The 14,551-nt window shown below is 38.7% G+C and overlaps 1 protein-coding gene across 1 annotated transcript; it reads right to left on the reverse strand.

Moving 5' to 3' along the window:
• Positions 1-494: 494 nt before the first annotated feature.
• LOC133983650 (galanin receptor type 1-like) lies at positions 495-12,457 on the reverse strand. Its single transcript, XM_062422805.1, has 3 exons — positions 11,792-12,457; positions 11,639-11,704; positions 495-815 (listed from the first exon to the last, which is right to left on the reverse strand). The coding sequence occupies exons 1-3, from the start codon at positions 12,455-12,457 to the stop codon at positions 495-497; spliced, it is 1,053 nt and encodes a 350-aa protein (XP_062278789.1).
• Between the last annotated feature and the right edge of the window lie 2,094 nt (positions 12,458-14,551).

The raw sequence follows: 14,551 nt of genomic DNA on the forward strand, positions 1-14,551 counted from the left end.
CTACTTCAAAAACAATGTTCTTCAGACCGAAAAGACACATTAAAGTATTGTGTTGATGCCGATAATGTGACTCTTTATAATGTAAGTCTTATTATTCTTGAAAAATGTCTGCCAATTAAGATTTTTAATACTAATTTTCATATTTTACATGTATTAACAAAATGTATCCTAATGTATTTTGTATACAATCAAATAACTTTTACTTTAGAGCGAGTGTCATTTTCCTGAGTTTTAGATTCCCCAGATTTTTCACTGTATACAAAGAAATGCAAGAAACAGAGAGAGAGTCAAAGCAGTGGTTTTATGTCCTCTGGTCCAGGTATAATGAACAGTGCTTATGTGGAAAAAGTATAGGTGTTGCAATATCCAAGCCGTACCCACATCACATAATCAACAATCACTCATGTCTGATTGCTGTCACTTATATTTTTACATTAAGTTCAATGTGACAGTTGCCATAATTCATTTTCATGTCACATCTGACACCTTTTTAGTCAAACATTGGTGCAGTTAGTCGAGGGTGGTGTGTCCACCTTGCTTCGGATCTCCTTGATGTTGTTGAGCGGTGAGTCACTGGTACCGATCTGGCATTTGAACACCTGCTTGTAAGCCTTCCTGAAGTTCTCTGACAGGAAGGCGTAGATGACGGGGTTGACAGACGAGTTGCTATACGCCAGGCAATGGGCAGCCACCCGTAACACAAAGGAGGCCTGGTTCAGCGGGAAGGTCCCGAACTCCACCCAGAGGTGAACGACATGATGAGGGAGCCAAGACAGGCAGAAGACCACCACCACCACTAGCACCGTCTGGGCCGTCTAGAATCAGCAAATGAGGAACAGAGAACAGAACAGGGTAGGGGACAGATTTAGTATGCGCTCAGGAACAACAGTGACAACATTTACATTTGCTGTACTCAGGACTGTTTAAGTCTAATTCAGGATAAAAGAGTAAAGTTGGTGCCTTGGAGAACTGCTTTTGTTACTACTCTGCTGCTGCTCTATGATTCTGCAGTCCTATTCTCTCAGGTGTTACTAAACGTTGCCTACAAATGAACCTAAGTGTTACATAAACTTAATGACTTTTTGTGTAATTTTCAAAGCTTAAACTCACATAGTAGTAGTAGTAGTAGTAGTAATAAACATTTATTTACCTAAAATACGTACAAAAGCTTTGGTATAGTACTTCAACATTGGTATTACAGTCTAGTGCGTGCTAAAGTGTTATCATACTGCTAGTAATCTAACAGGAAATGATTCTTGTGTCATTTTGTCGTTATTTAGCAGAAAAGTTGGGCAATAAGCCAGTCTTTCAAAATGTTTACTTATAACTGCACATCCACTATTCACTCTACTTTATCTCTATTTTGGTGTCCACCAACTGCTGAGAAAAATTGCAGGTTCTTTAGCTGTTAAATACTCAATTTATAACCAGCTAGTGGCTAACTTTGTCTGCTGGCTCTTTGGTGCTAGTCAAATAGTGAACAGTTATCATCGCTCAGATGTTTTCTGGTTTTGTCTTAGTTGGAAATTAACAGACTTGGGAGCATGAAAAAATTCACCTTGAAGATGCAAAAACATCTTACTATGAGCAACCCTTTTCACATTACACATAGTCATTTGATCTATTGTTGATATTAAAAATATTGACTAGCGAACAATTGAGGACATACATATTAGCTGTATTGCAGTTCCTTAATAAATCAATAGACATAAATGACCTCATGATACCTTTAATTGTGTTGCATTACATTGACCAGCATTGTAAAGTATTAGTAACTTCAGCTGCAATCATGTAAATGTCTATAATCCGGATGCAAATGGACAAGATGCAAATTATGATACATATTATTGATTCCTGCATGCAGTACATAGGTAATGTGGATGAGTGAAGTGAAATTACGAAATAATGGGAAGATTTGTCTCATCTGTACATCTAATTCCAATTTGTCTACATACCTGAAAGACTCTGCAATACTCTATCGATTTTTTAAGTACTGAGGCTTGTTTGGCCTTGAGCTTTTTTCTAATTACAATGGCAGGAATATGAAAAAAACCGACAACCCTATAAAATAAATGGTGTGAGGAACATGTTAATGGTCATTGGCAGAAGACCTCACCGCACTTGTTCAGCTGATACAAGCATGAACATCACTAATGCCGTTTTGCAATTTGCACCTGATCCCCTCCTCAAAACACTTTGATCAAGAGAAAAATTGCAGAAAGATAGAAAGATATGCTTTGCAATGTAGTGGTGGCCACCAATTAATCACATAGTTTATCAGACAATCAAGTTAAGTCACAATTTAACACAACGCTCTGAAAAGTATTGATATGTTTCAAAATAAGTGTGATAACTTAATGTGGACAGCATAGCAAACCAAATTTAAATCAGGTCTAAGAGGAAGGTGGTGGCAAATGTTATTACTTCGGCCAAGACTATCAGTAAAGCAAAGGCTACAGCTGGGAAGTGCCATAATCAAAAACTAATTACATGCTTCCTGATCTGCAGAGCCCCTCCACTGCATTCATAGGTAGCAAGTGGATTTATTACACAAGTAATTAGCTTGCATCGCAGAAAATAAAAATGCAGAGGAGCCTGAGATTAATAAGAAATGATGCTTTATCTGTAGTTTTGTTCAAGGTAACGTATAAATGATGGATTAAATATGCCAAACCATGTCCAGTATATTTTCCTAATATTTCCTGCATGGATAAAAAAAGAAGTCCTCCAAATTAATCAGTAACATATTTTATTGATCCATGCCCTCAAGAACAACACATATAGAAGACAGTGTCTGATTACAATGTTTTTTTTCACACCGTTAAACATTCAGTTCCATATCAATTATGTTATCTGCTTGTTCACATCATAATTATATTGAGTGAAATACTTTGAAATACATTATTGTCTTGTGCATTTTTAAAAATTACATTTCTCTGTGTATTACTGCTTCCTGAAACCATAGGATTTTCACAGAGAATTGTATTTCTGTAGCTCTGGCTAATGCTTCCAGGCACAATGTGAGTTTATAATGATGGAGCCAACAGGGAGTTGATGGGTTGAGGATGTTCCATCTGTTTTTGTACTAAAAAGTGTTTTGTTGAAGCCAAAATGTGTATAAGCCTGCGTTTGTTTATTTCTTTAGGCTGCACACGTTTCATCACATGTATTGATTGGAACATGGGCGGTGGGAGTTGGGCAATGGGGATTAGTAGGGCTCCTATATTTTCTGTTGACCATCCCATTATCACATCACATCACATCAGGTATTGTTTAATCATTTCAGTGTAACAACTGACTGCCTCTCTTTTTTTGTTTTCAGTCAATAAACTGTATTTAACTTCATCTGGACTTCAGCATGGATTTGTGTGGATGCATCAGGAGCACAAGCCTACTAAGTCCTCAAAAAGCATACTCAAAAAGTGGAGTCAAGGAATGAGAGATAGTAACTGTCAAGCATTTTCTCCATTAGTGTGGTTAAGTGCAACTTCTAGAAACGTTTGATGCTTGAAAATGCAGGTTTATGTTCATATCCATCTTTTTATTGTATAATTAAAGCTGTACTAATCAATATTTCTAAATTAACAATCCTTTAAATGACTGTGAAATGTGAGAGGTGGATCGTAGTGACAAACCCACAGAGAATTATCACTCATCTCTGCCCTATTATAAAGATTTTTAGCATCTCTTAGCTCCTTGTTTTAATTTTTTTTATTTGTAGCAGCAGTAGGCAGCTGTTTTCAGAAAAAAGGGCTTAGATACGCTGACAACTCTGATACTCTGACTGACCAGCATCACAGGATTAACAGTGAAGTTGGAAACTAGCTGGTGAACACAGAAGCATAGCAGCTGAAGAGCCAGATATTTCCCTGATGACATGGTGGAAATCAACACAGAGTTCAAACCAGAGTGAATATTGGACTTAAATAGTCACATAGCCCAAAGCACAACTTAAGATGAATGCTGCCCCGTGTCCACTGCACTTGTTAATTGGCGATATGTTGCTTAACAACTTTATCTGGTGATAATATGTAAATGTTATGTCCACAAATACAATTTTAAAAGAGTTAAAGGTGCAGTGTGTATGATTTAGTGGCATCTAGCATTGGGGTTAGATTGGAACAAACTGAGTGCCCCGTACAAACATACATACACCCCTCCTCACCCCTTGCAAGCATGTAGGAGAACCTACACGGTGGCTGTGAAACCTGCAAAAAAACATAAAGGGTCCTCTCTGGAGCCAGTGTTTGGTTTATCTGTTCTGGACTCTCTGTATAGATATAAGTGGCTCATTCTAAGTTAACGAAAACACGATTCTTATTTTCAGGTGATTATACACTAATTAAACTTACTGATGAATATGATCTTCCATTTCTGCCAAGTCTGCTCTGCTTGATGCCACTAAATTCTACACACTGCACCTTTAATGCATGTCTAGCAGGAACAACAAAAAAGACAATATATCATAGCCCAAAGGCAGGTTACAAGGTTATAATCTGATTTCTAATGAACTAAATACAAGGAATAAACCCTTCGTTTCTGGATCAAACAGACATAAATTAATCACAGGGTTGGTCTTGGCTATCCTCTACTCTGAACAGCAGTACGAAAATAATAATGACATGTCAGTGCAAATGTTTGCACAGTCTGATGAAATGTTTCATGATCATCGTTTCAATTTTAGAGCTTCCCACAGTAGAGTGTTGTATTGATTTGTGTTACAATAAATGTGTACTGGAACTGCATCTTATCGATCATATCAGAGATAAATGTCCCTGACTGGATCATATCCAATTTGAAATGAAAGGTCAATATTGGTCAGAGATTACAGCCCAACCCTGACACACACACACACACACACACACACACACACACACACACACACACACACACACACACACACACATACATACATAGACACACACAGTAGCCCAGGGTAAGTTCCCACAGTTTTAGTAGAGCAGTATGTAGGCAGTGCTTTGTTTGTAAAGCTTCCATAACACATTCATATCTTCACTTTATACCCCTGGAAGCCATCAGTTAAGCTAATATAAACAGTGGCATTACCACAGGAAGAAATAACTGATACAATTGTTATCTTTCAGCCTCCTCTGCTGCCTCACCGTCTCTATATTTTGTCAAAAGCTGTTAGAAGTTCACTGAAACGCTTTGAATAATTGATTAATTGTTGATTGATTACTGAGATGTATTTTTCATATTGATGTAAATTACTGTAACCTTACAATGCTCTATTGTCTTATTAGTTAACATTTTGGACTGTCAGAGTTCTGTGATGTGTTAAAGTGATGATAGTCACAGCTGGATATCAGGACATAAGGCAGACTTCTTAGAGGAAAAAGAAAACAACATAAAAAGCATTAACATGCAAAAAACAGTCATTATGATGTAATTTGCTCTGCAATTCAGGGCTCATTTGGCATTTGTTATTTTCTTAAATAACTAGCAACATGTAGACATGAAAATTGTGTTTAAATTGTTTGCAGTTCAGTCATCTAAAATGTCAATGATAATCATAAGGTTAAGGAGTCAGTATGCGTATGTCACAATTACAACAGTTCTACGTGATTTGCAGTAACAATCAGCTATTATATTGTATACCAGTCCATTGCCAGTGCCACTTTACTTGATGTTTGTGCTGTAAAGCAAACCCATTTTCCATGCTGTAGATTACACTGTAACTGATGTGTGCCTCCCCAAAAATGTAACTGCATGTCAGGGTTATGGTGGCCGCAGAGATGACACATAAGAGACTGTGAAGCAGCCTGAGCAATTCCAGGACTGATTGTTGTGAGTGAAAACAACATTACACCATATTAAAAAGGATCAGTAATCTAGCAAAGACATCTCCTGCACACCACAGCTGCCTCAAGGATACATAAACCCGATGTGCCTGAATGGTATCCAACCTTATTAAGAGGATCAGGTATCCGTATTAAGAGGATCAGGTATCAGCCACATTAAGTGTGTTTACATGCTTACAAACATCCCAGTTTTGAGTCTTATCCTGGTTTTGACCATATTCATGATATGACGTATAAAATGGAACATCAGAAACCTGGGAATTCATTTCCCTGTGTAAATGATGCAGGGCAGTATGGTGGTGCAGTCGTTAGCACTGTTACTTCACAGCAAGTAGGTACTATGATAGAACCAAGTAGAAGCTCTTAGAACCAAGTAACTGTGGACTTTCTGTAGTTTGCATGTTCTCATGAATTCACTCTCGTGAATGTGAGTGTGAATGGTTGACTGTCTGTCAGACTATGTGTCAGCCCCGGTGTTCCCTGACTTTCACCCAATGTCAGCTGGGATTGGCTCCAGTGATCCCTTGAGGATAAGCGATATAGCTAATGGATGGGTGATTCTAACAGTATCCAGGTTAATGATTATCTGTGTCCAGTTTGGCCTGAGAACGTTCAAAAACCTGGGTCATGTGCTTACATGCCAACATAGCCTGATTTCTATTGGAGCACTCAAGGTAGCATATCCAGGTTTCTGAAACCAGGACATGATGTTGAATACAGTTTCTTTGTCAATGCCATTGTAAAATTCATTGTTTTGACTATCAGTTATTCTAATTTAGTCACAGCTGGGCACCACCATTCTCAGTGCCACAGTAAGTCACTGTAGTCATTCCAAAGAGTTCTATGCAGTGTATATGTATTTTGAATCTTTAAAAACACTAGCAACTTGTTGTTACTCTGTATATGTGAGTTGAGGTGTCACTATCAAGAGAGAAAAAATGAATTCCAGTTGCAGTACAGTGGGGAATAATCATGATTAACACATCTGTCTAGTGGCTAGTCACTGCAAAAAATAAGCAGTTTTGGACGCATTAGCTATTCCCATTCTGTTTACAGGTTCTGTTAAACAGTTTCAAGACAAACATTCATTTTCATAATTGTCCATAATCATCTGTGTGCTCCATCTGCATGCCTGACTGACTCATATTATTGAGAGGAAACTCTTAAATCGACTGATTTCTGACATTTAAACCTCTCTCTCCATGTAAAAACATTATTGCTTGCCAAGTAAAATTAACTCCAACACTCAGTATCCCCAAAGCATTAACTAGAAGTCATGGTTACTAAGGCTTTGTCACACTTATTTTTACAACCAAAAGTCAGCAATAATTTGTATTTCCTTTATCTGAACACAACATTAAAGCAGAAGGGAAAAGAGATTTATTGAAAATTGTTTGCCACGGCCTTCCAGAAAAATTAAGAAAGATTTCCATGTTTTTGGGGGGGATTTGGCTTTTGAGATGTTTGTTTGACTTTTGGAAACAGACTGCGGGGGCCTCGGGGTGATAAGAAGTTTGTCTACAGTAGATGTTTTTCACAACAGCAGTGGGAGTAACCTTCCTCTTCCCAGCTGTCATTTTGTTTCACAGGCCTGGTGGTGAGCTGCTGGGACTCAAGTGAAACACACAAACTATTGATTACATACTTATTGGAACAAATTCCCCCAATTTCCACCAAGGCCATGTGTGGCCCGTTTCAATTTACTTAGTTGTCTCCTTTGATTTTCATCTATTCTGCAAAGTACCCCTCACTGATGGGACATATCTGCTAATATTTTGTGACAGCAAATTAAAGGAGCTTGCAAATATGAAACCAACCTCATAATTAAATGATAACAACTATTCGGTGCAATAATGATTTTCCTTTCAGATGCCTATAGATTAGGGTTAAAATAATAGTTTAACAGTTTTGGACACATGCTTATCTTGCCAAGAGTTGGACAAGAAAATCGATACCACTCTCATGGCTGTCTGGTAAATACGAAGTTACAGCAAGGAGATGGCTCGCTAAGGACTGGAAGCAAGGGGAAACAGCTTGTCTGGCTACACCTGTTTGAGCAAAAAAGTGTATTTCCACAAACATCAAATTATTCCTTCAAGTATGAACCTTTACGACATGCCAATTTTCTCGCGCAGTGAAATCAAATTTGTAACGGACAGCGCACAGACCGACAAGTCAGAGCAGCACAGCTCAACAGCAGCACTGTGCAGCAGACCATCAGGGGAAAGCTAGGAATATACACTAATCTATACTGTAATGTATTCCCATACATCCTAAGTAATCTCAGTACTCTGGTGATTCTTCTGGCAGCAGCATAGCACCGCTCCCTCTCCTCTCACACTATGTACAACAAGCCCCAAGGAAGAGTGCCGGGCTTTGAAGACAATCTGATATAGTGACAAAACCTTTTAACTGTACTATTGTGCCTAAAAGGATTTTTTCGCATCGACTTGCATTGTGAAAAACTCAGCTTATGAATTTGTTTGAGCATCACAACCCCCACAAAATGATTCATTTCACTATAAGAATTTGATCCATTTGGTCTGATCACATTTTGAAAGTCTAAAAGAGTTGCATGTTTGAATTGTTTTATCCCAATTCAAATTAGCCAGTGGCTAAACCAGATGTTAGCAGTCTTGGCCAACAGAAGTCTCTCCTGAGCACGCCTCATGGACACATTGGAAGCATAGAGTGTGTGCAGTATATTTTCATCAGTGTATTTCTTTACAGCGTGCAGTGGCTTTTTTGGCTTCATACACCATTGACCAACATTCATAGGAATAAACGGGGCCACACCTCAAATGCTGTATTCAGTTCTCTTTATACATCGGCACGCAGGCAGGAGTGAAAGTGAGTTACTATGTTTATGGGGATGCTCTATGTCCCTTTGAAACTTTCAAGCGATTTCCAATAATAGTTTTTTAGGTAACCTACTACTACTTAAGGCTACATAATGTTTTTATGAGTATAATTTCAAATGTGAAAAATAATTTACTGTCCTTGATCCAGGATGCATTCCTGGTTATCATAGAACCCCTAAACTAGTGCAGGCAACTGTGTGTTGACTTAATTCAAGAGGTTGGGTTGTGTAAGATGCAAGAAATCTGTTTTCAATTACATTTTAACTTCTGGGGTATGACCTCTGAGCCCCAGGACAATTATGTATCTTCTTAAGTTTGCTCCCCCATTTTAAAACAACATAAGGCATCCATGTTTGCACATGTGGTCTTTCTGTGTGTGTGTGTGTGTGTGTGTGTGTGTGTGTGTGTGTGTGTGTGTGTGTGTGCGTGCGTGTGTGTGTGTGTGTGTGTGTGTGTGTGTTTGTGTGTGTGTGTGTGTGTGTGTGTGTGTGTGTGTGTGTGTGTGTGTGTGTGTGTGTGTTGGCGGTGGGGGATCATTGACCTCATGGATTACAGTCATGTTAACTTGTCAAGTACACAATTGTTATTTGTCTAATTTTATGTATTCATCCGGTGTTACACGGGATCTGTCAGGATAAAATAGTACAGCTGGCCTGAGTAGAGCAAGGTTAGTAAATTATTGTAGCATTGCAACACTAAACAAGGCCAGAGAGAGATCGAACTCTTAGGGGATCAAATGTCACCCCAATAAATCAAAAGTTGGCATCACTGATCCCAGCTGGAAGGACGAAAAAGTAACCAGAGAGTTGAGTTATCATAGGATCAGTGACAGAAAGGTTGTCATGCCAAAATACGTTTCCTCTTTAAAATGTGTTTTCCCTTGCAGCACCTTTAAATCAATTCTACACCAGGGAAGGGAGTGGACAAAACAGCTTTGAGGTATAACTTTCATGTTGCAGCTTTTTCCCTGACTTTTTTTAAACACACTTCATAGGTCTATATACACTTTGTAAATCATTTAATCTGATTTTTCTCTGTTTATTATTATACCTATGTAGTATACGGCTGAACCGTGCATGGTCAGTTTAAAAAATGATGGTCAATTTGTCACAGGGATAGCCAGTGGTAATGTGAATTTCCGGATTGTAAATGTTCATCAGCAGTTTTCTGTAATGGAACCAGATATATTCGTTGTTAAAGTGTACAGTACTAATGTAGCGTATCACATGAGGTGGTTAAGCAAAGTTTGAGTAAAAAAAACTCAACTGTTGCAAGAACAATACTTCCCACTTGATGTTTGGTGTGATAGAGAAATTGTTTTTTTCCCTTTTTTTTGCTGCTTTCATCTGTTTTATCAGCGGATGTCTGTAAACATATGGCCTCATTCATATGTTTAGGTAGGATTACCATGCTAGGCTAACAGTCTGCCAGTTGTGTGACATTCTTCAAAGCACACAAATTCCATGAACACACCCAACACTGTGACTACACCTTATTTTATAGTCTATACACTACACACAACACAATATGTATATGTTATTTATGTCAATCATGCTAAGTAGCTGCTAGCTGCTGTACAGGCTTCTAAAATGGTTGTTGCTCTTTTCAGTTTCGGAGCCTGTGTGTGATTGTTGTTTTTTAAAACTTATTTCAGGACTAGAGCCCCCTGAGGATGTAGCCTTATTGAAAATGTATGCCGATTAATTTTGAAAACGTAACGGCCAATGGGGAAACTCGAACACTGGGCCAGCTGACCAAAGGGGTAACTTCATCACTCAGTCAGTCATTTCATTAAGTTATAGCTGAACAGTAGCTACTGGGATAATTTATACAGTCTGAGTTTATTGCAGTGTTTACCAACCGTTTATCACAAAGCTGACAGCGTAACATTCCCCCTGTGCATTAGTGAACTGATCTGCACAGTGATCAAAACACAGTAAATCATCAGAATGTCTGAGATTCCTGTTTCCATCCACTGTTGTTTTAAGCCTCATGTAATAAAGCATGTATGCAGGGAGTTACACATCAGTCCCACGCCTCCAAGATGACCATAACCTGTAGGCTACTCCTGGTTTCATACTGTAGCACACAGCAGTTATCAAATGTGCTGCTAAAATGACCAGCTGTGAAGAACAATGGACAGACGGGAGACAGCAGATAACTGGCACTCTGGGAAGTTAAATGACCTGAATAATGAAAGCTAGATGGTAGTTTGATTGCACAGTGCCTTTTGGCCACTTTGCTCAAGTGTGCCAGCTAACAGTAACCATTACTAATAATTATTTTGGCTCCAAGGGGAAAAAACAGAGAAGATGGAGATAGTTCCCTCTGGCTGGCTGTTGAATTAGAGGAAATGGCACATCATAGAGCCTTGTAGCCACGCTGAATAATGTGCGCAAGACTTTGGGTCAGTGTTGCTGTGATGTATATCTTCCTAAAGGCCAGGAACACTTACTTTGAATCACACCCTGTGCCACAGAAGAGAGGACTACGGCTTAGTGAACCGTGAAATGTACTGATCTGGATAGATAGAGGGTATTTTCTGTAAAGGTGCGACTTAGACACAAGCTTTGTGGGCTTTATCTTAAAAGCTTTGTAAAGGCTGACATCATTTACCCTCATAATTATCATCATGATGACAGGTAATGGTGTATTATCAGTCAAAGAGTACAGGAGGTCATTTTAAGTGTAAATGTATTGCACAATGAGTAGTTTCAGTGATTTAAGCATTATTTTGACGTCAGAAAACCTGGCCCATCACTTTGTTTCATGTCACAGCCACTTATATTAGAATTCCTTCAAATTAATGTAATTGAGCAATAATTCTAAAGGTCACAAATCTATCTGTTTGGTGTATTTTTACAGTAACTTCCAGGTTAGACAAGTTTGTGCACATGGCTGTTATCTATGTACCCCAACCACCCCAGCCCTCCAAAAGACTGCTTTAATACATACCTTTTTCTTTGATGCCTCTGACTTTTTGGACATATTTCTTAGTTTTTTGTGCAAGTGATTTAAAACCTGCAAGCAAGGAAATAAGAGTAAGATATAGTTATGAATATTAAATAATTTCCATAATTATGAACCCAAGTTAATTGCTTTCCTTACCTTTGCATAACAGAAGGAAATCAGCAGCAGGGGCAACACATAACCAAAAACAAACGTGCAAACCACATAGACTCTCTTATGGTTGTGATCTGGCCACACTTCCCAGCAAAAGGTATTATTCTCTCCTCCGTGAAAAATGTTCTGATAATACATGACAGGCGCTGCCATGGCCAAAGAAAGAATCCAAATCACCACCACTCCGATCAAAGCGTGCTTCGCGACCCGGATAGAGGAGGACTTTCTGGAGTGTACGATGGCAATGTATCGGTCCACGGACATGGCTGACAGAGTGAAGATGCTCACCAGCATGGACACAGTGAAGAAATAGTGGATGAATTTGCAAATGAAAGCACCCAGGACCCACGTCGGCATCATGTAGATGGTGGACTGGAAGGGGATGCAGAAGAGCAAGTAGGACAGGTCTGCTATGCTCAGGTTGAGGATAAATATATTGGTGGTGCTCCGTGGTTTCCCCGGTTTGCTCCGGGCCAGCACGGTGATCACCATGGAGTTGCCCAGCACACCGAGCGTAAAGATGAGCCCGAAAACCAACAGCGTAATGAAATTATCCGTGCCGATCCCGAATAAAAGTTTCTGGTTCTCTTCCTCCGCTCTGCTGAGGTTCCATGGCTCTTCCAAGAGCCAGACAGACTCTGATAAGTTCATGATTTCTTTTTTCCCCCCTTAAGGTGAACTTGAAATGTTGTCAAATTGACCTATGGGAGGTCTTTGTCCCGCTGCTGCTGCATGGCAGAGTTTTTAAAGCAGGGGTCTCTGGTCCTTTGCGTTTCCATTAGCGCGCATGTAAGGACTGTCTTTGCTCTCTTGTGTATCTACCTTAAGTTTTTAGCAAATACTACGCGTTATTCTTATAAATTACATTAGTAAAACGTATCAACAAATCTTGAAAATCAACGTATTTAATGTAGAGCAATCATCGGTCATGCCATTGTGCGTCTTGGAGTCTCTCCTGGTGCGCACCTGATGCGTCTGCTCACCGAGCGCGCAGCTCCACTCTACAGCCTATTTCTCTGCGTCTGGACCTTTTTTCCTCACATTATAGCAGGGGCTGGGCTGTGCTATTCACGTCAGCACCCAGTATACCACCTCCCAAGAAATTCTGAGACAAAGAAGAAAAAAAAGGATCTGGATGTGTTTTGTTCTCAGCGTGTCAGAAACCATTGCTGTATCTACAATTTGGATGCACGGGCCAAAGTCATTTTCTTAGACTCAATCAGTTTTGACTGAACATGGATTCAAATAGTACTGTATTGATGATATTCCGCCTGGGCTGTCAAAATTGTTCGAAACCACAAAACAATTTCGTTTGAAAGCCTTGCTATGATTGCTTTTTTCGAGTTTTATGAGCTTTTCTACAAATGTATAAAACAGTAGTAATGGTGTTTTGATTTTGTCCGCCCTATCTTTATCATTTCAGTGATTTATGTGCATGCATAGGCGTAGATATGGTTATGGACGGCAAGGACAAGGTGCTGCTGGATTGTCCATACCAATATATTTAAAAAAAAAAATCTATTTCAAACAACAGTAAGGTTTCTGCAGAGTATGCCGGCTTCTGCGTTTTCTGCACACAAAAAAGGAGCTATTACGATATAGAGTGAAGGAAGACTACTTGACCCTAAGCCCTCAACTTCAAGCTGTCCACATTGTTGACTAGCAACAGCCTGTCTTCAGTAGCAGCAGTTGCATGCTGTTTAATTAAACTACTTTATTACTGTTCCTCCCAAAGCAAATTATGGTTTGGGAGGTCCTTGATAATAACAATGGTCTGTAGTCAATCCAAAGATTCATTTTTGAATTAGTGGGAGAAACATTTACTATTTAATGCCTATTTAATGAGTGGATCAAGAGCAGAGTTATTATTGCATATGTATCATTAAGACATAAATATGATTTATGAGCCAAAAGCCACAGACTGCGTAACTTATTTGTTTGTGACTATGATTTCATTTCATTATGAATATCCTGTCAGCAGCAGCCTGCAGCACAGAGACACATTAAATAATATACAACATAAAAATAGAAGTTTTTGAGATGATTTGAAGGCAGGTTTGAGCATCGATGTGGAACTGTTATGAAACTCTTGAGTTGTGTCACCTAAATCTACAAACTGAAAGAGGTTTCTATAGATTTATTTTATTTATATTATCTATATTATTTATAATATTAATGTTGGTCTCAGATTCATTAGTTAAGAAAATAGTCTATCTATAAAACGAAAATGTAAAAACTAGAGGAAAAAAATCACAATACAAGACCAGTTTCATTCGAGTCAGCAAATTCAGTAAACATTTTGCACAGTCAGGCTCTTTATGTGTGTATGCACATACGTGTCTATGAAAGACAAAAGAGTGACAGAGAACAAGAATACATAAATAATTATTTTAGACATCTGACAAAACATGTCATTACCAAAGTTATAACCAAACCTCCACCCTTGTTCTCATGTGCCAGAGACAGTGACTGAAAACACATGAACAAAGGAAGGGCATGTGGTGCTAGAATTGGGATGAAGGCGGGAAGGCCACACCTGAGATACTTGCATTTTATAATCTTGTTATCCAGGATCTGACATGTCAAAATCAACAAGTCACAAGAAAATGTGCACACTTAGTCTTACTTTAGGATCCAACAGAAATATTTAAAATAATTCTTAAAAAAAACCCATTTCTTATAAAGATGATTTCTAAAAAAACAACTGCAGGTATCACAAGATTCAAAAGTGGAACATTCTTGGGC

The sequence above is a fragment of the Scomber scombrus genome, chromosome 7 (assembly GCF_963691925.1).
Source record: "Scomber scombrus chromosome 7, fScoSco1.1, whole genome shotgun sequence".
Classification (NCBI taxonomy): Eukaryota; Metazoa; Chordata; class Actinopteri; order Scombriformes; family Scombridae; genus Scomber; species Scomber scombrus.